Source organism: Xiphias gladius, chromosome 19 (assembly GCF_016859285.1).
Source record: "Xiphias gladius isolate SHS-SW01 ecotype Sanya breed wild chromosome 19, ASM1685928v1, whole genome shotgun sequence".
Taxonomy (NCBI): Eukaryota; Metazoa; Chordata; class Actinopteri; order Istiophoriformes; family Xiphiidae; genus Xiphias; species Xiphias gladius.
Genome location: NC_053418.1, coordinates 29,191,346 through 29,219,062, shown reverse-complemented (window position 1 = coordinate 29,219,062; position 27,717 = coordinate 29,191,346). Strand labels below are relative to the sequence as shown.

At 39.0% G+C, this 27,717-nt stretch overlaps 1 protein-coding gene across 2 annotated transcripts; it reads right to left on the bottom strand.

Annotated features, from left to right (window-relative positions):
* On the bottom strand, positions 1-27,659 carry olfml2a (olfactomedin-like 2A). 2 transcript variants are annotated; one of them, XM_040154213.1, is made up of 8 exons: positions 27,563-27,659; positions 16,064-16,327; positions 15,120-15,227; positions 14,800-14,964; positions 11,740-11,983; positions 8,395-8,694; positions 7,999-8,184; positions 1-3,475 (listed from the first exon to the last, which is right to left on the bottom strand). In XM_040154213.1, exons 2-8 carry the CDS (start codon positions 16,298-16,300, stop codon positions 2,871-2,873), a joined length of 1,845 nt encoding a protein of 614 aa, XP_040010147.1. In that variant the 5' UTR covers positions 16,301-16,327; positions 27,563-27,659; the 3' UTR covers positions 1-2,870. The 2 variants fall into 2 exon arrangements, with proteins under 2 accessions (XP_040010147.1, XP_040010146.1); XM_040154212.1 differs by lacking the exon at positions 27,563-27,659 and adding an exon at positions 26,702-26,911.
* Between the last annotated feature and the right edge of the window lie 58 nt (positions 27,660-27,717).

Here is a 27,717-nt window from a genome sequence, read left to right as displayed (position 1 = left end):
TTCAAGTCAATGTTTCAAGACATTATTGTGTAAGTATAAAGACTTTGCACTTTAACAAAATACTTTAGTGCAATCAGCATGCCTTTTATGAATAAAATTAACAAAACACTAATTCAAGAACAGGTAAAATAATGCTGTTTTGAATCTTGAATAGTGTACGAGACCAAAACAGCACTATGAAGTGCTGTAATTGTTATTTTGTGTGTCTTACCATTCCCACTATGTGCCTCACAGAGTGCTGTCTGTTACTGTCAAAAACAAAAACATTCATGGTATATGGTATCCATTGTCACCTACGCTGAGGAGGTTATGTGATCACCTGTGTCTGTTTGTTTGTTGGTTTGTTTGTTTGTTATTTGTCAGCAGGATCTGGATCATTTACTATGAATATTAGTTTTTTCCTCTGAAGTCTTTTATGTTGTTTGACATTAGCCTTGGCGGAGTTTTGTGCTCTACTTAGCATATTTTCTAGTTGAAGATGGAAAAGCTAATGGTACAGTACACCTTTTGTATTAGCATGACTGATCCCGGTTCTTAATTTGCATTGAGGTGAAAATGTTCAAATGCACAATATTTACAACAAATGTAGTGGTTATGCAAATGTTATTAACAATGACAAAAGCTGCATACTACTATACAACAGCAAAGAAATTTAACAAGATGCATGGATCTTTGACAAAAAAATGTATGATATTAATTGTTAAATGAATTCAGGTGAATAGAAAAGTCTTAAATTTTGAAATGTGTACAGTGTTTTTTTGGAGTTCAATTATATTCAATGCATCCCTCAAAGCAATATCTATGGTAAAGAGACAGGAAGCATCATGAGGCTGGAATAATAAACAAAGCAGATTCGTGGTCAAAGTGCTTGGTGATAGGATGGAGTAGATGGGTGAGAAAGTTGCTAATAGTTTAGTTTTACAAACATTTCTCAGAAGCAGAACTTTTCTTGAGGCAGAAATAATCTCCTTGGTTGAGTTGAATGTCGGGGGGAGAAGCTAAATAATACTTTCTGTGTTAAAAAAAAGAGGAAGTATCTAAGATTAGGAAGCCTGATGATGGTTGCTAAATCTAGCCATGCTACATTATTTAATACATTAGCTACGTAAGCCAACTTATCTCTTCAACCCAAGTGTGAACAACTATGGTTGAATACTGAAGATAAATACAAATTTCTTATGCTGTATTTCCTTTGTTAACTTCAAGAAAACTCTTGGCTGAAAATACATTAATACAGCCCAGTGTTCAGTTATAGCACTCAAGTCCTGCTTGCATTAGCTGATTAGCACCAGCTGATTAAATCCTGCTTCGCCATCACTGGATTATTCATCATCTTTTTGGCTACTGGCTGATTAGGAATGTCCAAACGTATTCCTACAGGTATACAGAGAAGCCATTATTATCTGACACCTCTTACCATTAAGGCCCAATCACACCAAAAATCGGCACAGAAGGGTTAGTCTGTGAACTTCTGTAGTGGGCAATGCCAGCCAGGAACATTCTATGGCTAGGCAGTCACAATCATGGTCAAAATACCTCTTTGTTGGTAAAAGGGACAATAAGTAACCATTGACTGTTGTGTGATAAGTGTCTATTTTGTGGAGCATTTTATATTCCTGCAGATAAGGGTTAAATAAAAGTGAATGGAGAAATACAGTTAATACGTTATGATAACTTCCTCCATCATTTTGGACCCTCCTGTCCTGAAAGGTAAGCACTGCCAAGACGGTTTGCTATTGGTAAAAAGCCTGACTTTAGTTGTCAGAGTGACATGGTTTAGAATCACTGATTTAACTAATATTTAATGTTTATGTATGTGTTTTTTTTGAAAGGGATTAGTTCTCACATCAGAGTTCTTGTTGCTATTCGGATTCTTTAAGAGCTCCCTCAAAGAGCAGAGCCTTTTCCACCTAATCTAACACATTTGTCACAAACGGACGATTTCGGATAGGTTCTGAGATTTTCACGTCTGTTTTAATACAATACTCAGGGGCCCAAATGTATTTTTTAAAGAGTTATTATTTACTGTCATCATTCCTCCTGTCTATAGAGGTTGTGAAAAACTGGGTGCAAAATCAGCAATCTTTGTTCTATGTAAAAATGCATTCTAAAGTTCAGTTGAAGATAGCATGAGTTACTCAAAACAAGTGTAATTACCTGCCATATTTTATACTGTAGTTATGCACTTTCACCTTACATGTAGCCATATAGCTATTATAATAAGATAGACTTATCCGAAGCACTCTATTAGAAGGATATCAACACTTCCATTCGGGGAGTGTTGTGCTTGATTAACATAACCCTATCTCACTCAGCCGCTGCTCATGCCTCTGCCCAAATTTGGGTTTTCAGGCCTCAGAAACTAACAACATCTACTATGACATCTAGTGATATATCCAAAATACAAGCTTCAAAGTGTCCCTTCAGAAACCAATCGATGATGTTACAAATGTTATATCTATTTTAAACTCACCATTTATAGCTATCTATCTTTCTGCTCGATAGCCAGCCTGCTGACATTTCATAAATGAAGATGTAAAAAAATCTCTATGATTCCAAACTCTACCTCTACCTGATGAGTTTTAACTCAACCCGTTAGATTATTTCCACTGTTTGCTGTCTTATTCTATTGACATATTGTACAAAAACATCCCAGTACATATTTGAGGCATGTATGTTTGGAACAATATGAGGTCAGGTGTTTGAATAGCATGCATTTGTACTGGAAGGCTGGTGTAGATTCATCCTCTGTCCTGTTTAGCCCAATATGACTGCTTCTAGGCTTTCAAATACTGAGCATCTTCTTTCTATATAGGTGCTATACTTGGCAGCCCTACTGTGTGCTTATCTGTAGCACAAACTAGCTGTGCTCACTGGTCAACAAAGTTTACCCGATATGTCAGCTGATGACCATTGTCCCAGGCATACAAAACCTTCTCCTTGGGATTATAGTCAATCTGGGTGGTGAAGGAGTAATCATTTGTGAAAGGCAGGCGTGGGATGGCTTCCGTGTTGGTGTGGGTGTCGTAAGCATAGTTCACCTCCCCTTCTCTCTGGTTGTACACATTGACGGCATACAAGACGCCACAGATGATGAAGCAGTTCCCATAAGAGTTCCTCTTGAGACCTGTCCTCCAGGTTGTTTCCTTTTTCAAGGACAGGTCTCCGGGATCCAGTTTACTGATGACAATCACCTCATGCTGGTTGTAGTCATAGTCCACGGAAGGGTAGATCACCCACAGGCCGCTTTCATCCACTGCAAAGTCAATGTCTGAGTGGCCCCTCCATTTCCAGGGGGTGGTGTCCTCGTAAACCACGTCGTGCAATAATGTCCAGGCTGCCACATATCGCATCCTCAGATCATACTTGATGATGTTCTTGGTGAAGGCTCTGTTGTAGTAGAAGGCTCCATTATAAACGACATGGCCTGTTCCTATCCAGTTGTAAGGCAGTTTAAAAAGGTTGCTCCAGCGGCCTACGATAAATAAGAACATTATGTCATGTCAACCTTTATTTATATTCGAGAGAATCATAGAAGGAGACCTTCATTAACAATGAGTCAAATTACATTGACAAAGAAAAATGAAAATAATGAAATGAAATGAAATGAGAAAAGGCAATACCACAATTAATTAATGAAAGCCGTTAATTCTACAATTTAGGGAAGACAGTTAATTAGAACAAGCAACGACACAAATTACACACTCCATAGCAATGGTTTGCAGTATTGAGTCACTTCATAGTTGCCAATCACCATAAAACATAAAAAAAACAAAAAGTATGAGGGTTTATTTTTGTCATGATATTACCACTAATAGTAACTGCATTTTTACCAATTACTTTATTTCATTAATCAGCGCCTTTTATGAATAATGTAGTTACATAATACTGTACAGTAGCTTGTTAGCTCTTTATATCATTATCTCATCAATATGTAACCTGGTTCATAATCAACAGAGCTAAGTTCCGCACTACCAGCCCTCAGACTATATTCATAGCTTAGCTGGTCGTCAACAGAGTTACGCTTCATACATTATTACCAGACATGAATGACAATTTGTAACTTAACATGTTATCAACAGAGCTAAGGTAGCAGCCACTGGACTGTATTTTCCATGTGTGTTAAGACGATGTTGAATGTAATGTTAGTAGAACATAGTCCTGTCTCGGGTAACTCACTAAGCGCCTTCTTCCCGTGGCTTCCCTGCCGAGGGAACACCCTTCCCTGTTGCTAGTCATTGAATCAGTGTAAAGCTTGCACATAGCAACTACATTTTATTACACAACACCGGTTTCAGATATTTTCAGATGCTTAGCTGTAGCCTGACGGGGTGGACTGTGTGATTGCTGGTTTTTATTGAGATGATGATTTTGTGTTCGTTGCATGAGTGATTGATAGGCTTTGTCTTCTCCTCATAAGCAGTTAGCTGCTTGGGCTACCCTGCTTTTTTAATGTTAGACTTGGAGCCCAGAATTTAATGGAACAGTATTTTGTAATTACCACTTGTGGCCACAGAGGCCACTGTTGCTGCTGCTCAGCAAAAGTTACATAGTCTCGCCTTAAAAGCAAAAGCATTAAAAACTTCTTTTGATCTCATAAAATCCTTGAACACAAATAAGTACTTAGACAGCAACAGTTGAATAATCAATTTCCCAGCCTATGCTTTGAAGGAACTTGGTTTCAGCAATGCAAGCAACAATATTAACACAACTCTGAAAGGAAATGTTCAGGCCTGAGGGACTTGCAACAAATATAAAATTTACTTAGAATCCTTGAGACTTGACTTGGACTTGCCCCAAAAAAACTCTCTGAGACAGTCCTGAGGGGCCAACTTGTGGTAAATTTAGCTTGTGATAAAATAATTTTAAAACTGTTAAAATAATTAATGTGTGATTGATGTGCCAACAGCCAGCTATGCAATATGTAGGATAATATGTACTGAGCTGGTCATTATGTTTAAGACCTCTCTGCTGTGCTGTTGTGCTTATTTATACATTATCCTTTACTTATTATGTGTTGGATACATTCATTTGTGTGTATGCTATGCTAACAGTCCCTCACAGAGAAAATGACAATGTTTTTACAATGCCACACTGTGTCCACACTGGCTTCAGATGACAGTGACACAGTTTGTTTAGGAGTTCACTCCTGAACAAACACATGGTGTACTGTAGGTGTCATTTTCTAATCACATCCTATCTGCTATCCTAACCTTGTAACCTCAGGAAGTCTGATTTAGATAATGATAATAAATGAAAAGCCCAGTGAAGGACAAAAACAACGTGGTCCACCAACACCACCATCCCCATTCCCTAGACCAGCCCACACTCTTAATCCCTTCTCCACTGTGCCCAGCTGAAAAGAAAGGACAGAACACGTCAGGGAACAACAGGCATCAACATCGTTCATCAAGATACCTAGTCATCCGCACACAGCTGTGAGCTCACCGCACCGCAGGATGCCTCACATGTAAGAAAGCCCATTGTCCAAATACATCTAAATCAACAAGCTGAGTCCTTCAAGGGGAGATCATCTTAACTCTCTCAGAGAGTGTAATCCAATTCCTCAGTTGATTTGGATGTGGAAGGAGTTGATTTTCCCACCCACTGGAGCCATGACACAACCAAGACCTGCATTCCACAGATCTCATCAGTCTCACAGAGCTTGTTGGATAATCAGCATGAATCAATGTCAACAGTGTTATTAAAGAAAACACAGCTATCAATTAAAACAGGGTGATCCTAGAGACAGACCAATATATTGGAGTTTTTAGTTTGATGATGAAAAATATGTAAAAGTGACGATAAATTGTCAAGCTGAAATTAAACCACTTAAGAAGCTGCTAACCCAAGCAAAATGTTTGTAATGGCATTCAGAGCATGCTCAAACTGTCATTAAAGCCTGACAAACTTTTATTTTCCATTTCAGAACCAAATCACTATCTATATAAAGCCTAGAGATTGCTTAAAGTTAGGTCTCTTCAGTCTTTATCAAGCCAGTAAACCTTGGGTTTAGGGGTTGATAGGGTTATGTTTGATTGCACAGCAAATGTTCTATGCTTAGTTGTGGCCTATGGGTGTTGTTCTAAACGGATTAGATGATGGTGGTTTGCACTCTATATTAATGTATTGAAGTTTTTGAGTTTGAATGAGTACAAATTAATCTACACAGTTTTGTGAACAAGCAGAATAAAAGTGGTCAGAAGGGCAGAATTTCATTTCTGTTGTTTCACTAGGTTTCAATAATGGTTCAAGCCCACATAACTCATGATACAGTCTGTAGACTGATGGATATTTGCTACTTAAGAGTTAAAAGAGTATTCTGTAAAGTATTGTTAAAAGTGGAGGGGTTAATATTTGGGCTTTTTAAACCATTGTTATTAATAAGGTTATCCTTATCCATATACCTTTGCTTTTGATACTAAGTATAATTGACAGCGCTGATATACACCAAATAGCATTTGTAAGGTGCCTTCACACATTGACAGTCAGTACATACAGTCTGCATGGTCATCGATTTTTGGCTACATGGATATATGCATGAACCTGGGCAGATGATTAAATAAAAAGGGCGATTTGTAGTTATGTGTTGAGGGGTTACAGTGTAGTTAAGAAGCTATGGTGTAGGTCAGGGGTTTTCAAAGTCTGACACTTCGGGATCCCACAGCAATGTTCTTGGTATCAAAAATTGTTTAATTATGCTACGTAAAATGCCATAAATGCCTCCATCAGCTCAGCCGCAGCTGCAAATACTGACCTCACAGTATCTTTTCCCTCCCTCTGCATCCCCCCTTCAACTCTTACATGCCTACCTGGAGAGGTGTGCCTCACAATTTGAAAACCTCGGCCACAGGCTACGCTTAAGCTGACATGTGCCTTCCTAAAAATGAAACTACATGTCAGGGCTACAGCTGCAATACCACATGGGGACTGCAAGAATATTGAGTGGTCTACTTGTGTTTTCTCATAGTTGACGTAGTTGATAATGAAGATAACAATAAGGAAGTTTAGGTAAGACAGTAGTCTTCTCCTTTTCAATAACACACATCTAGCAACTGTTAGCCATGGGGCTACGTCCATACTACATTCCCACGGAGTTCTCACACGCCATCTTAGTTGTTTTCTACACCCCCCCATGCTAAACTTTCAACCGCATGTGACATCATCCACTCTGTTACCACGAGACTCCAGATTCTGCATCCCAGTTTTTTCTTCATGATATCCAGGGTCTTCAAAAGGACAAGACTCTCCGCACTTTCACTCAGGTGTAGACTGCCCTACCAGATTGGAGACAGGACCCTGGACCTGCTGTATGCTAATGTTGAAGAGGCCTGATGATTCTATATCACACATTAGGTTTTGTAAATTTGCATTTGTAAATGTTTGCTATTCATTTACTGTATATTTATTACTATTACTAATATATATTTTGTTTTACTTTTATATTTAATAACTTCCTTTTTCCTAAAAATTGAGCAATTGTAACAAAGCTATTTCCTGGGGGGGATCTTTAAAGTTTTTCAAATTCTGACTCTTAATCTGAGTTGGATAGCAAGGCCAGTCCACTGCAAATGTGCTCACCATGATCACCACTCTTTATTACAGTAAATGAATGAACATAAACATAATTATTTGACGTGAGTAGTCTCCTATTCAGTAATGAGACAAGGCAAAACTGAATTCACCAGGTAGTAACTCCAATTATATAAGTACACACTATATCATAAAGCAGAGTGAAACAGTTACTGTTTGGAATATAATTAAAGGAGGACATGGTTGGAGTATATATGTTACATATTAGTTAATCAAGTGTTGCGTGGGTGCCATCAACAGGTAATATCCAACGCTGAGCTAAAAATCAACACCTACACCTTAATTATCTATGGTGGGACTCCCATTAACCCTTTGTGGCCTCTGGTGTATAGCAATTATTATATTTAAAAAAAATAAAAAATAAAATTATATATATATATATATATATATCTATATATAGCACACCTTGTTTGAAGTTGTCCAGGTTGCGGAACTCCACCAAATTGTTACCGTAGTAATAGTTAGTGACATAGATCTTGGAGTCTTTAGCCAGGGGGTCCTTCATCCAGGCTCCCTCGTTGCGCCCATAACTGTGCTGCTTCTCTGGTTGCTCAATGGATGCTAGAGTCCCTTCACAGTTGAGGATCTTCCCTGGAAAAAACAAACAGAACATTTAACATGTATGCCTGGGAAAGAATGAGTTGGCATTAACATGGGCTTACTTAGATCGATTTCACAATCATACATTTCTTGGCAAAGTGAACCTACACACTTTTCTGCTGCCAAATTGGCCTCTGTCACTGCAGTCAAAACCTGCAACAGAATATTGAGTGTATTCACAGAGGGGTATTTAGCACGTACCAGCTCTGTGGAGAGTAGGCCGACTGTTGTTGTTGGAGTTGTCTAGCATCAGCACTATGGTCGGAGCTGGTCTTTCAGATGCTGGTGTTCTTTGTGTGGTGATAGTAGTGGGTGTAGTTTTGGTGGTAGTTGTGATACTAATAGTTGGGATGGTGGTAATAGTTGTATTGGTGGAAACTGCAGTGGTTGTGATGGGTTCAGCCACAGTGGCCTCCATGGTTTCCAGGAGCATTTCAGTTCCTCCGTCCTCAGACTGGCTCTCTGTGATGTGATGGACTGTGTACGTTTTCGCAGAGTGGTCTGCGAGGGAGGACAGGAAGTATAGAGTCAGGCCAGGAGATAAAAGAAGAGGAAATCTAAGATTCTACAAAGCTAGTTTTCATTGAAAATATAGCAGATGGCCAAACAAGGTCAGACAGTCCTGATGCCAAATGATTGTAGAGGAAAGTATTACTGTTAACTTTTTATAACTAAAAAAGCTGCTTCTTGTTCTTGTTAGTGGTGGTCACATTAGAGCAGTATGATGTAGTATTGTGTAGGGCTATTGTCTCTACATAGTCTTTCAAATTTCTTTTCAAAAGGGTTTTTAAACCTTTCAATCACTGTACAGTACATACAGTATATGGATCCTTGGCAGACTCCTTGAGACATATTAAAGTCTGCTGTGTTCCAGATATTCACATCAAAGACACCACATTAGCCATGCAGCACGACTTACCAACTTCCTCCCTCTCTTCTCTGAACTTTTTCCTGCTCCTTCCTTCTTGTTTAACCCAGTCTGTTCTGGTTTCTTGGTAAAGTATACTGAGGCCGCATTTGCCTATTAACAAAACCGGGAGCCAATTTGTAAAAACTACTATGAAAAGTTCTTCAAAAACTGAAACCTAAATTTACTCCATTATATATATGGCTTTCAATGGACAGTGGTAGGAACTCAGTATGCTTAAAGTGAAGTGCTTGTCAGATTGTCTAACGGCCACTCTTAATTTGGTCAATAAAAGTTTGACTCAATGACAATGACACTTAAACTAATTAATAAGTAATGAGATTGTAAAATAGCTGTTCTTGGTACTGAAAACTATCTCTTCTTCAGAAGTTGATTTAGATGCTCGAACAGTTAGGCTAGATAGCAGCATTTTTGAATTTTTTGTTTTACACTACAACTTCTGTAACTTTTCATGTGTATAATCAAGTGCAAAATCATCAGCGCCTTCGAGAAGAGACTTCATTGCATCTCATCAATTTCATGATGGCTTTTTGCAATCATACCTCTATGGAACAGGTTAACAATTTTATCTTTAGATGCAGTTGGACAACATGTCACATCTATGACCTCATTAATTTAAAGTACACTGCATTTAGCATTGTATGATGGTCTAAATACTGTTGCAAAGGTTTTGAATAAAAGTCAATAAAAGACTGAGTGCCTATCATGTTTAGAGATTTTTAAAAAAATAATTTTTCACAAAAACCCATATTGGTTAAAATCTTGCTTCTTGTTTTCTAGTTGCAGGCTTCAATAGTCTTTTGTTAAAAAAAAGACAACAGGCTGAATCAAAGACAACTTTAGCAGAGAGAGAGGCTGCCCTCCTTCTGGTCCTCATATCTGACATCCTGTGCTGCCAGACAGATGTGATGAGATGAAAACATTGCTACATAAGCAGTGGATCTTCCTGACACGCATACTCACACATGGACCTGATGAAGGCCGGGGTAGAAACAATATTCAGATATGGTTATACAATTAACAGTAGGAGGTTTCAGAAAGACATTTAAGTGTTTCAAGATAATTAAGAAGTTGTACGTTTTACCTGGCATTAAATCTAACTCTAATCCACACTAAAGCAACAAATCTGTCACAACCATTTTATCTCAGGTTGAGTCTAGTCAATGACTCTAAGTGGAGAGCACATGAAAGAGAACATCAGCTAACTGTTAATGGATGGATGTGACATCCATCTGTGTTTATTAAAGCTGATGGGACACATCTTGTATTAAAGGACTCTACCAGGATTTTTGTATGTTTTAGCCCATATTTCCAATCCTTTATGCTTGAAATGAATGAACAAAGAAACATTATATTTGCTTTTATCATTATTGAAGTTGCATTCTAGTTGCAGGATAATGCAGGACTGACTTTTCAAATCAATCTGCACTTATTGCTATATTATTGTTCACAGTAATGCTATTTTTTTAGACTTCATAAGTACCTCTGCAAAGGTCCCCGTTGGTTACAAATGCTTTAATTTCAGTCTTACTGTTAAAGATGTAAAGTCAGTTGACTAGATGCATGCACTAAGTTGTTGCAGGCACATGGTCACTTTTTCAGGTTTTGTAGGCTGGTAAAATGAGAATAACAGGTCTACAACTTCTGACAAGGTGTCACTGATCAAGTCATTGAACTCCAACTCAACTCTACAGAGGCCAACAGATGAGAACTGTGTTTACAATGGGCAGCTCCCAGTAAAATGTGTGAAGCATGAAGCTGTGCCAACCTTCCCAAAGTGAATAGATGAATAATAATAAAGGTTCCTGCATCCTGCTCTTTGCGTGATTATGGTAATGCAGCTGACTGGGTACAGTGATTTGACAAGGGTGGCTGGGCTCACTGAGGTTCACATACATGGTAGAACACACGGTCTGACAGCGTTATGTGCGTGTGCCTTGTGCAAACGCAGCATACCTATTTATTCAATTAGACTTAAAAAGGAATGGAAGGAGTTGGGAAATATTTTCTCTGCATTGGTGAGGGTCCCCACACATTGTTGTGAGGAGTGAAGCTGAGGCATGTCATGGACATGTCAGCGCTCCATTGAGATAGCATTCCATCAGCTCCATGTATTTTTAAAATATAAGATTTAGATTTCCTGCTTGCTGAATGTGCACCAGCAATCCAATCCTACACTGACTAAACCAGCTTTGCAAAAACAACACCGGAGTAAATGTTTCATTGAGGGGATCTTGTGTGTCACACAGCTATGGATTCACTATTTTACTGCCTTACATTTATGTGTAAAGTGAGCAACAAAATTACAACCTTATCGCAGACTTGTGTAAAACAACATTCTCAGGAAAAGTTTATACTGTCCTCTATTGGAAACTAAATCTGGCTAATAAAGATCTTTACTGTGTTTGTAAAACATGCAAAGCAATTGCTTCTGGCTGATCCTGATCCAGCAAAGAAATTAATTTGGATCATTTTCAACACCCACAGAGGATCACACACAGATGATCGCACACAGATTGGAGTGCAAAAACAATGTTTTCTTTAGCTCAGAGAGGATGGCTTTCTATGAACACACCACTATGCTGGGAGAGTAAGCTGGCCAAGCTGAAAACTTTCACCTTCTCTGTGCTCATCACTGGTCTTGGCAGCCTTGTAGTATGTGATGCCCCTCACCACACCGGGCTGGTGGCCAATCACCTTGGCTTTGGCCGTAGGGTCAGGCTTGACCGGCTTCCCAGGTTTAATGACCTCTTTCTTGGGCTTTATGGCCTTTTCCTTGGGTGGTTTCAGAGGGGGTTTGGCTGCAGGGGTCTTTTTGTTGGGTATTTTTACAGCCACTTTGGTTTTCTCATCATTAGTGTCCTGAAAATGAATATTCAGATTACACTATGTTAGGACACTGGATAATACTGGCTTGTGTGTTTTATATGTTGACTGTGCTTATGAAAGAGTGTATTTAGCATAGGTACGTACCTTCTAGGTATGTGTAATTTTAAAAAAAAATTACTTGTGGTATTCCCATTGATAGTGTCTTAGAGTGTGTTAATAGAAAACGTATATTATCATACAAATGATGCATATGCTTATACTACTATTATTACAGCTACTAGTTTTAATAATGTCACCAGTCTTACTACTACTAGTATTGCTGCTGACACTGTTACTGACAGATTTTTCACAGAAATATAACAGATGCCCAAGGGTCCCCACTTCTTTACGACATCCCCCGCATGTTTCATTGTCCCTTGATTTTAATTTTGTCAGTTTACAGGGAGTCCAGTAACTATTATTGTTAATCCTATAAAGTATTAATTGGAATTGTACTTTATTTGATTAAGAATGCCAAGAAGCTGTAAGGCTCTTCCAACAGTCATATGAGTTCCTTGGCCAATTTCCTTTCTCAACTAATTTTTTACTTGCAAATCTGGGCAACTGTCCGTCTCTGTTATATTCATAAATTATATTAATATATTATTATGAATGATGCACCAAACTGATTATATCTTCTTTTTAGAAAGTGCTCCTGAATTCCAGTAATTCGTTAAAGGTTTTTTTTTTTTTTTAATCAAAAAAGATACAACGTCTAATTTATAAGAATCTCGAGATATCTGAGCTAGGCAGATTGTTTTTTTTTAAGAATCTCAAAAGAACTAAGTCTTTCATCTTCCACCAGGCCTGCAAGAATCTGTATGCCTAAATTGACCCATATCTCTCAAAATACACTTTCCCATCATTTTGCAATTCCTTGTTGTAGCATACAGAGGCCCTATTTGTTGTATGTAGATTAGACATCATTATTTGATGAACAATCCTCCATGTTTCTCTGACAAAGGCTAATATTGGGCTACAAAACAAAACTGGCCCATCTTTTTGAGTCAGGAAGGCCACCAGGGAAGAGGGTTGGGTTAATTCCTGCTAAATGTTAACCCAAAATGTGACCTTATCTTAAGGAAGATTCATTTTAACAAGTTGGGACAGTGAAAAAGCCCAAAGGATACCAATCAATCAGGGCTAGAGTGAGACCACACTCATCTTTTGCTGCCTACATGTTTTTTGGATTAAATAGGGGTCTATTCCATACCCACATAAAGTTCTCCATTGAAATGAAACTTTCCGTAGTAATTGAGGGAGGGATAGGGGGAGCATGCATAAAATACAGTTTATTTTGGGAATTATCATCATTTTTACTAGATTAATTCTTCATAATATAGATATGCTCATCTTGGTCCAAAATGGAACCCTTGGAACCCTGGTGTCATATGGAGACAATATACTTGTAATTTTTTTTTTGTAATTTACGGCGCCTGTCTCATTGTAAACACATGCAATGAAGTACTGGTAAATAATCATTAATATTTACATATATCCCGACTCAATATTTGTATGAGACTCTGGTCCATGTCCATATATATGTATATATACAGATGGGTGACAAATTAAAGGAAAAACCTGAAAAATTAGGTGCCATAGGGCACGAGGGGTTGCAGAATGTATATATATACACACACACACACACATATATATATATTACTTTGTCTGCGTATGTCTGCATTTGGTGGCTCTATATTTTTTTTCCCAATATGAGGTGGGTGAAGAACCGTCCCTATCTTGCCTCTGATTGGCTAGTACTTGTTGCATTCGTTGGTGGGGTTGCTTAGGTTTAGGCTTGAAGAGTGATGATTAGGGCAAGAATATCAGGGTGAGCCAATTAGAGGCAGAGTTGGATTGGGTCTTTGCCCACCTCAGGTGGGAAAAAAATAATGCCATTTGGTGCTGTGCAGGTAGCGTACATAAGGTTTTTGAACTTTTTTTCCTGAAATCAGCTGATGTGGGTGGTGAGAGTGAAATAAAGTAAAAAGTTGTAGGCAGTAAAACGAACCAAAACAATGAGCTGAGGGGAATGCAGAGCTAGTGATCATTTTTTAATATGAGCAACCTGTTTATCAAAAAAATGTGAGCATTTGATCCATTGTAAACATAGGAATATTAGTTATAGCAACTTGAATGGAATAGTTTGACATTTTGGGAAATATGCTTATTTGCTTTCTTGCCGAGAGTTATATGAGAAGATCAATACCACACTCGTATCTGCACAGTAAATATAAGCTATGGCTATCATTCCATTAGCTTAGCATAAATATTGGAAATCAGGAGAAACAGTTAACCTGGTTCTTTCCAAATATAACAAAATTAAAATCAGGACCTGTGAAGCTCACTAATTTAAACAAAACCGAAGTGTAAAAAATACAATGCACCATTTAACTGGGCTATGTGTTGGATGTTTTTTTACGTGATATGTTGGTAAGCAGATCTTGACCAAAGACCATAAGTAAGATCAGTGGCTGAGAGCAAGACAAGTACTAATTAAAAACACGCACTATACTGAGAGGAGCCCAAGATAATAGAGAAAATATCTCAAGACTGTGTCTTGAGGGTGAGACTGAACTTGAATACTACAGCCCTATCAGTACTGTTGTTATGTACTACTAATACTACTAATGTTACTATGCTACTATTACTACTAGAACTAATAGTACCAGTAGTAGGAACACCACAATATTACTAATTACTAGTTCATTAAACATGTAATATTTCTAATGTGTCCCCGTTAATAGTCAAGGATGCTGACAGTACGTATACAAAAACACAAAGCTTTTCTTTGACAGTTTTTTTCTAACCTGTCCTTTGTCTTTCTGTAGCAGCTGCAGGCTGAGGCTGGAGATCTCCTTCTTGATGCCCATCATAATGTTGGAGTAGTTCTCATATTTCTTAAACTGGTTGGTAAGGCTCATCATGCTGTCCCGGACAAATTCATTCTCCCGTGTAAGGTTTGTCTTGATTGTCTGCAGGATAACATCATAACTGTCATGGTAATTCTTATCCATTAAATAACATCAGGTGTTATTTAAAAGTGAAGCCTCTTCATAATACCTTGTCTCCTACCAACCCTTTGAGTATAATTATATGAAAAAGTACATGAATATATTTTTTTGACTACCTCTTCCAGGGTGTTCATCTGCGACACCACCTTGTTGATGTAGGAGTGGACTTTCATTAGATCCATGGTGTAAAGGGTCCCCTCGAGGAGGTCCACCATAGATTGGAGCTGGTCATTCATAGATTAAAAGGAAAAGAACTAGCATCATTTACTATCTCCTGAACACAATCCTGACAGTTTTATGTGCCTCTGTTTAACTGCAGTAATATCTTAAGTGATCTCCCAAATAATTTGCTCTGATTTCCACTATTGACATCCACAATCAATAGTTCTCTGGCTCATTTTGAGTCCATCTTCATTATTTTTAACCTTTCCTTTTTAATGTAATAATTTCCTTAAGACATTTATTGGGTGATCTATAGGTTAAAGTACAGTCAGATCAAACATCTTGAACTGCATTATGTTTCATATGGTACATACCGTGCTTATCCAGCCTCTGAAAAATGAATGTGTGCTTTACGTATGTGTGCTGACGTGTTCACAAAAGGTGCTAATGATATACAACTAAGGCAAGGTCACAGAGACTTGAATAAGGATCTTTTGTGCTTTTAATCTTGTTAAAACTGTCTCATGTCTGGTGTACCAGTAAACATTTCCAAGAAAAGACATTAATGAATTAGCAGACAGACCTTTATGAATTGGCAGTTGTGTTCGTTCAGTGATAGTTACCAGTATAGTTTCATTTATCTATTTGGAAAATATCATGATTACTACTTTAAATCTCCAATTTATAGGACATGAACATTTCTGTGGTGAGTCCTAGTGGTTAAATGTGTTTAAAGCAACAGATAGACAATGGAATAGGCGTATTCTTGTAATACCAAGAATAAGCTGGAATTCTTGTAATTTTTTAACAAACAGACTGACACCATCAGAATAATTTGAAACATGTTATGATCTCATAAATATTCTACACATGTTGGTTTTAAGCTACATCTGCTCACCTTTAGTAACTCAGGGGCCTGTTTCTTTAGTTTCTCCATCTTCCACTCATTCTCACAGGGGTTGAGGGAGGACGGTGGGGCCGTGCACGAGCACTTACAGTCGGATCCGGAGCTGACCGTCTCTACCGTGTAGAAGTCTTCCACACGTACAGTGCCACTCCGCAGCCGCAGGCACGCATCCTTGCTTAGAGGGCGCATGATGCACTTACAGCGGCAGTCTGAACCCTCTGACGTCATCCGGACAGGCTCAGTCTCCCCAAAGATCTGGGGGAGGGAACATGAATTGTCCCATTTTATAATCCAAAAAAAAGGTTTTTTGAGTCCTTTTTATAATGTCATGTAATCTTCCCTTCGTGTCAGCACATAAGGAAATGTCTCTTTTTGGTGGTACTATTCTAAACATGACTAGGTCAAAACCTAGTATATGGCTGGACCGCCCTTTGTATGTTTTCTTCTCTACTACCCTCTGTGCTTATATATATACAGTATTTTAATACGGTCAAATTCCCAATAAAACTGTTCTCATTTACATGTTTTTCTGTTTCTGTTGTCAGACAACGGAACAAGTATGAAATAGTGGCTGAAACGTGACCCATTGAGACTACATGTTAACTAGAAGTCCCTTCCAAGCCATTTCCAAGCTGTTTTGCACTGCAAAAATCCAGATTTTATAACTCCGACGTCGTCTGACAAAATAACGAAACATGTAAGTTAAAGACAACAGCTGTGCTGTGATATTGGCATATTTATTTGTAAAATGATCCCTCAGAGACAACATTAGAAACTCATTCCTACCCTACCTAATGCTCACAGGGTTATACTGGCAACTCTGTTCTACGGAAAGTAGCTAAGGTTTGTCCAAAAAGTTGCCAGATTTGTCGCTAGATGCTTTGGTGAAGAAAACTCGTTGAAGGGGCGTGAAAAGTCTGTAAATCTACTGATTAAGGAACTAAGTTGGCAACACTGCCTGTAAATGCTCCCTTGACAATGCAATAGAAACAGTTTGTGCCAATTCATTTTGAAACAGCCAATGGGGAAACACTAATACTTGGCCGGCCGACCAATGGTGTAATGTCAGCACTCAGTCACACTGCATTTGGCTGACCAATGGTGTAACTTTATCACGCACTCACACACTCACTCACTCACTCACTCAGTCATGGACATTCGCGTTTATAGGGCTGGTCTCGCTGTTGTGGTCCAGCCAACAAACTACTTCATTGGTTGAGCAAAAATTGAACACATCAGACTTGGATATCAATGACCTGATATTTATTCAACCCCATAAAATGTGAGGTTGAATAAATATAAAGGTATACAGTATGCTGTGCTGTGCTGTGCCTTCCCCCAGTCGTGAGTTCTTCCAGTCATCTATTCCATTAGTCTAACCCCTGCTGGACTTCCATGGAGAATAAATTAATTTCTATTGTAGGGAAACAAAAGCAAGGGAAAGAGAGTAATCCTGAAAAATAACCACATGCTTCCCTTCTTTTGAATATTAGCCTGTGTGACCCAGAGGAAAGCCTCTGAGACAAACATAACTCATAAGACTTCTGCATCAGCAGCTGGCCTTTGGCTGCCATGTAAAGTAACAGAGCTTTGGCAGGCGATGTTCATGGCTTACTTAATAAACAGGAAGCAAAGCATTGCAGCCGGAGCAGACATTCCACACAATTCATATGTGAGACAATTGCAAGCTGGCATACAGTGTAGATAGCTTTCACATAAGAAGTTAACAACACAGATTTACTGCAGATTTAGTTAAATAATCAGGTGGTGATGGTGAACTCTGTGATATATTTTAATAAAATAAGTTTATTAAAATCCATCAGTCCTTATTTGACAAGAAAGGGTAGGCTAGTTTGAGAGAGTGAAGCCTCATACGATTGGTAAATTGTTTTGTTTGCTGTGTCTTTCAAATGGACTCTTATAGCTGCCTTGCCATTAGCTGATCTGAATAATGGTATGTTCAAACCAAAAGCCAAATTTAGCGGTGGTACGATTGCATATAAAGTCAGCACAAGAAAAAATTGGACACAAATTTGCAATGGGAGAATGAGGGGAAGATGTGAATGTGGGTGGAGAGGGTAAAGGTTCAACTTGAGCAAAAAATTCCCGCATATCCAAATACCTTGTGACTCCTGTTCATAAACTTAAAGATCTAAGAGGAAAAAGGAGAGAAACAGGAGGGATAGAGGATAAAAGTGGAGTTTTATCTGCTGAGTTTTGAGATCAGAATCTGAGTTGTCACACAAACACCGCACGCGCACACTTTTGCAAACACATGTGGTCTAGCTTTAGTTGGCTACATTGCTAGCTAGCTGTCTGGGGTGAATAAACATGGACTGCAAAAAAACTTGTACAAATAAAGTAAAGTTTGCACAATAAAGTTAAAAATTTGCTTCATGCTAAGTCTAACAAAATCTTAGGAGCTCTAGCTGCAATCCATCTTTATAATGAATAGCTATTGATAAGATGGCCTGCACCAGTGTTGAAATCCATTTACACACTGTATACTGTTGGGTCGGAACCCATGAGTACTCAGAAGCCATTATTACATTACAGACAGGCGTTGCAGCTGGTGTGATCCCATCGCAAGATGGTCTATAGTTTTATGTAATATCTTAGAGTGGATGGGAATGACTGAAAGTGGGTTACAGTGATCCATGACATAATGTAGGCCAGGGATAAAAGTGGGGGGGACTGAGACTCCTTCCCTGAGTCCAACCCCCCTACTTCTAGCACCCTTGCACCTCTACGGTAGTTTCCTCTACAGTAAATGCGTCCAGGACCACATTTTTGCCATGATGACACACACACAAACACACACACACACACACACACACACACACTGGCGGGATTTTCATGAAATTTACTGTGGATATTCAGTAGATAAAATTGCCCACTTGTTTGCAAGAAATACCAAAATGTAAAACGGATTGACATGAACTTTACTGAGCACATGCATACTCTAAAAATAGGATGAAACATTTTCAGTAGGGATACTCCATGAGCCATGGTAAAATGATAACATGGCACACATGGTTTAAGGGTACATTGCCATGAAACCTTACTACATTAGTGCTCCCACTGTAATAAAAACTTGTCTAATCCTTTAGCACCCACTTCCTTGAAGACACTATATTTTTAAGGCTTCTGCTGTGCATTGTACCTTGATTGTTCGTACCACAGAAAATTCTTTCTGAAAATGACCACAATGACTGAGAAGATTAGATTCTGGTGTATAAATACATATATTACAGGTTTAGATTCCTGAAGCTTTTCATAGTCTGGGCTGTCATCTCTCCCTGGTGAGATTTAGGGACTATAAACCACAGGACAGGCGCACATTTGGTGTCACTTCACAGACATTCTTCATTAATGAGCTGTGGTCCTGTCCTTATATGATTGAACCTTGGAGGTAGGATTCTAACTATATGAAGAATAGAATTATATGGAGACAAATGTAAGGAAAACATAAGATTGGTCTTGCATAATGACAGCCTTGCATTAATGAAAAAACTTCTTGCACAAAGTATTTACAGTAGTACAGCAGTGGATGCTGTGTCACATAAGTGGGCTATAAACTGATGTGCATTGTCTTGCCTACAATTAAAGCATAACTCAACTCATTTTACAGATAAAGGTCAATTTACTTCTTATGGGGAGTACAAGTCAGCCAATAAAAAAAGTTGCATAATGTCTTCAGCAGCTCTAGAGGAGCTCTGTCAAGTCTGAGAAAATAACTGGTGATGTGATATTGAGTCCATCATGGTAATCTCAGTCTGGGCTTGGAGACTGCAAATGTATGACATATAGCTTGCATTACAAACTTGGCCTATGGAGTTTGAGAGACCTTGACTGAAAGATGTTGGCATTTACCAGACTTTGAGGGAGAAAAGATAGATTTGGAGCTTGACCAATACTATGGAATAAAAGTCAAGATATCTCAGCCTCTACAGCTTCAATTTGACAATTCCATTTTAAATCTGTCTCTTGTGAGTTCCTCAAATTTATGCAACACTAAATTGCTGGACTACCCCATTAAATATGTGTGCAAAATGACAATAAGTGATTCATGATAGGGAAAATGATTAATAAATAGCATAATTTGTAGTGCATGACCATGACAGACAAAAAAAATGAAGTAGGTAATTCGCATCATAGCTTTCTGATTCAGTCATGTTAGTGTTATATTATTTAATAGCGGTCCCTCATTACAGTTTTAACACAATTTTGGATGTCTTTTAGCAGTGCAGTATCAGGCTTAATGAAGGTAAGGGGGAGGAGTGGTGGAGGTGGTGGAGTCTCATTAGTGAAGGAATGCAGGCTGAGTGATGGGGGAAGATGTGAAGGAGTGTGTGCTTTCCCCTGCATTACTGTGGACATACTGGGAGGAGGTCTTATACTGGGGAAGACTCCAAGACTCAGTCCTGACCCATGTCAAGCGAAAAGCCAGCAGGTTGACAAATGCTACAGCCACATGAAAACAGAGTGGATTAGCAGATTAAACTTCCTTAGTAGAGGCCATGCTTATGGCCATGCTGGGCTGCATTGTTCAACCCCAGCCAAACACTGTCTGTGGCATAGCAACATCAGCTTAGGTTGCTTTAAGATTGAGAAGTCAGAGAAATTCCAGCCAGATTTACCGTGGTACTTCATGTTTTGTCAATTAGGACTAAACCATTACCTTGCAGGCTTTACTGTAGGAGAAGGATTTGGCAGCATTTTATCATGAAAAATCTGAATTATTCTGCCAGTCAGAGCAGTTGCCTCCCTCCCCTGTCAAAACATATGTGGCACCATGCCTAACTAACTGTCCAGCATCTCACGCCAAGCTGACCTACCAGCATGAGAACAGGCAACACAATTAATAGTGCTAATAATTAAGAGTACAGAGTAGTTAACGCATGCTTTGAGCTTTGAGTCTTTGGTTTTGACCTCTCAAGTGCAGTCAAGTCTCAGGTCAAAAAGACATGGCTCAAACATGAACTCATGTCTGCACAATGGGGGGAATAGACCTGCACACTGCAGAGAGCTCCATTAGATCAACCGCTGCAGGCTCTAACAGCTAACATGGTCTGACAGTGATGATGTTAGACCCCAGTTGTGCTCAGGATTCCTAAAAACACAAGATGTGTTACAAAATGGTTGCTGCATTTGTCAGCATTAGAGTTAAAGTCAGTGTTTCAGTAGCACTGGTGTGCTGTATCTGCAGCCAAATTCATATAAGCAAGGATATCCTCTCCTTTTAGGGCTTTGCCAGCTGTTAATCACTAGGACAACTGTATGATGAAAAAACCAAGCAGTGTAGGTATCCTGTGGCAATGCGCAAATGTCCAGCTGCATGTTCCAGCCTTCTTCAAACACAAATATTAGTGTTGTGATTCTAGTATGACCTGCAGCTAATTCAACCCACAACTCTTTGGTTTTAGAACTATTTTCCCACAAAAGGAACAAAAGGAACCATGAATACCAGTTCTAATCAGCCTTAAGCCCATCTAGCTTGTGATGTTAGTGATTTTAAAGGACAGACTATCCCTTTAAAATCCACATCATCTCCTGTCAAGAGCACTCAAGACCAAAGCCAAGGTTCACATTCCAGTCCACCTGATTTTTTATCTAATTAGCTGTGCTTATGATAAACAGTCTTATTGTGCCACAGTAAAGATTAAATTGGTACAAATGGGGAATTCTACTAAAGCCTTCAGTCTGGAGATGAGCCATGAGGTCGGGGGATGATATTTGAAACAAAAACACTGGCATTAGCACGGGGATGTTAATTAGCTGAGGACAAAGTGTATCAAGCACCTGCTGCTTTTGGGGGTACACATCTACATTCCTGCTGGGTCTATTTATGTGTCCATATACTCTCTGAACTTTCCAGTCTTTGCAGCACATGATGACACAAAAATGAGAAAAAGATTTATATTTTCCTTTATGAAATTACTGTTATATTAAACAACTTAATGAATTACTTCTATGAAGATTTCTCTGTATCCAGAGTGACATTAAAGAACTCTGGAAAACCTTTTTTTTTGTTTACATTTTTCCATATTTGATTTTTTTTCCCAACAATCCAATCAGCAGTCCATTTGGAGGGTGAAAATCTGCTGACACAGATACAAGATCAAGCTGTCAATGTGGCTCTATGGTAAAATCCACATATTACAATAATCCATGCATAAGCACAAAGAGACACTTCCCTAACTATTAGTTTGTGTCTGGAGACCTCAACCAAGAGTGGAATGATACTCTAGATGTTGCCTGTGCCTTTTGCCTGAGATGATTTGTTATAACCGATGTTTATGGGAGATATTAAAAAACACTGCAGAGATACTGCACTCCATGATAGAACAATTTATTGAACAAAATTATTAAAAGAAAATAAATTTCTACCTCCTGGTGGGAAGTGTTACTAGAAAAGCAAGTGCTAACAGAGATGACAATTAGTAAATTAGTGCAGATGCTAATGGTAGCCACTTATAGGAGAATATATTGGGATAGTCATTGTAAGCTGAAGCAAAAATCCATTAACCATTGTCACTCAACAGCATTACATTTTTAAAATTTAATTTTTTTTTATTTTTTATTGGTGTTGAGTTAAGGAGGGCAGAAATGACAGTACATTATCTGATCTACACCCCAGACTGTATGAGCTACATCCATACCACAAGCAATATACAAAAACATTTTCAAGCCTGTTTGTAAGATAGTCATCCACTCCCCTGCAGGACTTATGTAGAGAAGTGGGTGGGCTGGCTGGCTGTTATCCCTAGAAAAGAACATTGATATCCAACGGTTCTACAAATTACATGCAGTGCCAATGTTTTAAAAATTTTCTGGGCTTCTACACTACATATGTCTAGCAACTACAATATGGTTTAGGGGCAACTAATGTATGGTTTAGGTTAGGGTCATGACAAATAAACTATTGTTAAAGTATGATCAAAGATATGCAACTAAGACACTGCTTGTTTGCTCTCTTACATAGAGTTATATGGAAAGTTCGACATGACTGTCATATCTGTCTGTTAAATATAAAGCTACCAACAGTAGCCTGGCAACAGCAATGACTCTGTACCTAAATAACAAAATCGACCTATCAGCCCCGTTAAAGCTTACTAACTAAGACTTTGTATCTTGTTTCTTTAATATGTACAAAACCAAAGTGTAAACATGACATATTTTGGTTTTAGGGGGTTATTTCTTGACCTGATGCAGTTATTTCCTCGGGTCTTGTTGTCATCGTGAGGTTTGCAGGCAACCAGCAGAGGCTCCACAAAGTCCGTCACACAGCTGCTAGTGATAGCTTCATATTTACTGTACAAATATGCCATTGATCTTCTGATCTAAAGCAACATTATGCAGCTATTTTACCTTAAAATAACAGCTTCAGAAGCATTTTGATGGTACACTGACTTGTAATAGGGAGAATGGTGCCTCTTTCATTCCCACTCCGCACCCAGAAGGCCTGTTCTTGCACTATGTAACTTGGGTTGAGTGGGTACGATTTTCAGCGAACTTGGGTTGAGTGGTTTTCTTGCGAGAAATGCATAATGCTTTATGGCACTACTTCACCCACCACCAACTTCAGCTAGCTACAAGGAAATGCTAGCTTGGTATTCTAGTGACGGACATGATAGCAGAGGCCAAGACACTAGCCTCTACATTTTAGCACACAACTGCTGGGGGTTCAGATGTTTTTGATCATTTAGAATAGCTGAATGCTGACTTGACATGAGTGGACAGCGTGATTGCTGGTTTGTACTGAGATGATGATTTTATTTTTGTTCCCTGAGTGATTAATAGGCTTAGGTTTTCTGCACGAGTTGCTAGCTACTAGGGGTATGCTGCTTCCTTTACCCTTAAACGTGTGGACTCAGAGCCCAACAGAATTTAATGCGGCAGAATCCTGTAATTACCACTTGTGGCTGCAGAGGCCGCTGTTGCCACTGCTCAGCAAAAGTTACATAATCTTGCCTTAACTCATGGCAAGAAAGTGAATAAGCATATTTTCCAGTGTTGAACTATTCCTTTATGGTTAGAGAAAGACTGTAGTTATGGTTAGTAAAAAAATAATGTTAATTGCAGGTTTAGGTCCCAGATTTGGGACACAAGCTCCAGTCTTTTGCCTGACAATAAGATGTGCTACACACTTACTTTTTGTATTACTATATAAAGGACACACTACTTTCTGCTTTGACACTGAAGGTTGGAATAGGATGTAAGTCATCCTGTGCAGAATTGTCTAATATGGATAGTTCCTAGAGATAACTGGGCTAGGACCTCCAACATGATAACACTGCAGGAACACAGCATGAAGGAAAGACATGTTGACATCTGAAAAATAGCTCTGTGGTTTTTTGTCCTGTCAGTGTCTCACACATATACAGCTGCAAGTCTTAACTGCTTATACTGCATTTGTAAATGAGTAATTGCACTGTATATGCAAAAGGGTTTTTGAGGTTTTGAAGTTGACTTTTTAAATAAATAACCTTAGGCTTGTCTTGCATTAACTCATGCCTACATTTGTAGGCAGAATATGGGGCAGGACACATGGGTACAGATCTTTAGAAGGTCCAAGGTCCAGACGGGGATGCAGGCTGAGAGATTTTACAGACGCCCTACAAGGAATCAGTACATGTACACTAGACAGACGCAAGCTAAATTTAAAACTTATCTGGGATCATAATTCTTGCTCTCAAGGACTAACGGATCTGCATAGAGGGAGAAAAGGACCCGAACTATGTGAAGACATGAAAGTATGAGAGAAAAAAATATCAATGATGCTTTTAAAAGCACAATTCTAGGAACATACTGAGTGTCCAGTTCATTTTGCACCAAAGCCAAGCAAAGTCAGACCTGTCCAAAACCCTGGTCATGTGAAGGGTTGCGTACCTGTGATGAATGGAAAATGTTGACCTATTCACATTGACACCAAAAATAGGTTTTTCACAGGTCATTGCCTCAGTATCAGCCCCACTCATTTCCAACAGCTTGAAGCTTTTTTTTTAACCACAAACAGAGACTTGACTCTGCAGTCTGACAATGTTGACACTTCATCAAGCCCTATGTGACATACCCCATTTAATAAACATCTGGCATGACAAAATGTCATTCCTTGCACATTGTGGTGCTCTTCTAAAGCTAAAAGGCAGCATACAGCACCTGTAAGTGCATACATATTTAGTCAAGCCCTGTCTCTGCCGCTGTCTGAGTGCCATGCTCCAGAATGCTGTTTCATTGAGGCAGACTGAGCATCCTAATCTGCTGTCTCCTTCTCTCTAGCCCCCAGTTGACCTTGCAGATTGTCCTTGGGTTTGTTTACAACCAAAACACAAAGCAGGTGCATACGTTATTTCCCATGCCACCCCCTGGTGCCCTCCATGCCCTCCTCTAAATGGGGTTTGTCTCTTATTAATGCCAGTGCTAGCAGTCTAGCTACAGAGACTATGACTTGGCGTGAAATGTGGCCATGAGATTGGATTTGTGGCCTGGAAGAATGATGTTTTGAAGAGAGACATGATATGATATGCAGTAATGTAAAGCAAAGAATCAGTGGACTAACTACATGACTTTAAGTTAGTGATATATAGTAATACTACAGGGTGCATTATAGGCTCTTTATTTTACCTAAACATTACAGCCATGTGTTTTTTTTAATATTACAACAACATGGGCATTAATATGCTGCTATAACAGCCTCAACTCTTTTGGTTTCAGTCCTTCCACCAGGTTTTGTAAAAAAAAAAAAACTGTGTTCCTATTCACCCCAAAGGTGAGGTCAGGGATCTGTGCAGGCCAGTCAATTTCTTTCACACCAAACTGGGAAAAACCATTTCTTTATGGAGCTTTGTGCATGGGGACATTGTTATGTTGAAACAGGAAAGGGACAAACACAAACGCTGGAAGAACACTACTGTCCAAAACATAATTGTAAGCTGTAGCATTAAGATTTTCCTTCATTTGAACTAAGGGGCCTAGACCAAAACAGGCACAAGGGTATCCACATACTTTTTAGCCACATAGCATACTACAAAGACCTTTACTACCCCAACACTGCTACATACTGCTTGTATCACTGTTGTTGTTGAGTGCATGTAGAACTGGATTAGGCTGAGAGAGAGTGAGGGGTAACTGGAGTCCAGCAGTTTCACAAACACAAGCATATTACTGTTACCCCACTGAGTGCCATCTCTCCCAAACTCTGCCGGCATCAGATCTGCACTCATTGGAGGTATCATTAGGTAAAGCTGTTGTTACTCATGTCACACTAAAGCCGTCATTGGGAGGATTAACTCAAATCATAAAAATGACACGTAACCTAAACCATCTGCAGGCTTAAGACAGAAAATTTAAAAGTCTGACTCGGGGAAAATGTCGGTTATTGTCAAGACACTTATTTGTCTGAAGCAGAGGCACCATGACATGAAACATGATACAGGTAAGAGGTGAGGTTGAACAGGAGTGAAGAGTAGGATACTGTACTGTATAGGATCTGCTGTGATTTAACATTGATCATTACCGACACAACAACACGTAAATACTTGTTTCAGTGCATAAAAATGCATGCATAACAATCATGGAAAAGTGAGTAATGCTACTTGTCTGCAATTCGCCTGTCGCCTGTCCTACCTTGGTCTGTGAGGACGCATCCTTACACAAAATCAACAGACAGACACACAAGTTCATGTATCTCCACATTTTCTCTCTGGAGTGTTTTGGCTTGAAGTTCAGAAATCCGAAGCGGCAGTAACTGCATTCAGTCCATATGGTACAGACGTGCGCCTACATTAACTCCATTTTCACTTCACACAGGGAGGATCATACAGTATATGTCCGTCTGTCTGTCTGTATGAATGTTTTGTGCGCCCTGTCTGCAACCGCGCTCTGAGTTCAGCTCGGCCCACAGTGCGCACCATGTCACGCCCTGTCCACTGACGGGAGGGGTTTAAACAAAAACACACACTCCTTCTGTGTGCATTCAGTTTATGCAGGGTGGCGGGGTTTGGATAATAATAATAATAATAATAATAATAATAATAATAATAATAATAATAATAATAAATTTTTGCAAAATTAGATGTTTTTAAATTAATATTATTAATTTATGTAGCAACACTTTTAATTCTGTGCACATAATATCCCACATTGAATAGTGTCACTATTTGTAAGTTTAAAGTAATACGTAATATACATCTTTTCAACAGGATAGCACACTTGTGGAAACACTCCTGGCAGAAATCTGAAGGACTTTTGGCGCCATCAGCTGGCCATTTATTACCTTCCAACTCCGTCCCAGTGCGGTTAAATCATGGGTTGTTCAGACTGGACACAAATTACGATTTTGACATGGGTACTCTAATCAAGAGGTCCCCAAGGTATGGCAATAGATCAGTAGTCGGCTATGCAGTATGTCTTTATAAATTGATATTGTCCTTATTGTGATTATTAGTACATATTCTCAAACGTATTTTCAATTAAATTAGCACAAACCAGCTGATACACAGTGAGCCTGGAGTTTTTGGGGCCCCTGGAGTTCTTGGTTATTCAGCAGTGTAGAGAAGAAACACAGGGCAGGCTGCAGAGACATCTGCAGTACATCAAGAGAAATACACCAAACTTAATCTGTATCAACAGCAGTAACAGTT

Bases quoted from the DNA above. Each gene is read 5' to 3' on its own strand.
- olfml2a (XM_040154212.1), bottom strand. From the start codon at position 26,770: ATGTGGAGATACATGAACTTGTGTGTCTGTCTGTTGATTTTGTGTAAG. The intron at 16,328-26,701 runs GTAGGACAGGCG...TCCCTCCCCCAG, and splicing joins ATGCGTCCTCACAGACCAAG to ATCTTTGGGGAGACTGAGCC. The intron at 11,984-14,799 runs GTTAGAAAAAAA...ATTCATTTTCAG, and splicing joins TACAGAAAGACAAAGGACAG to GACACTAATGATGAGAAAAC.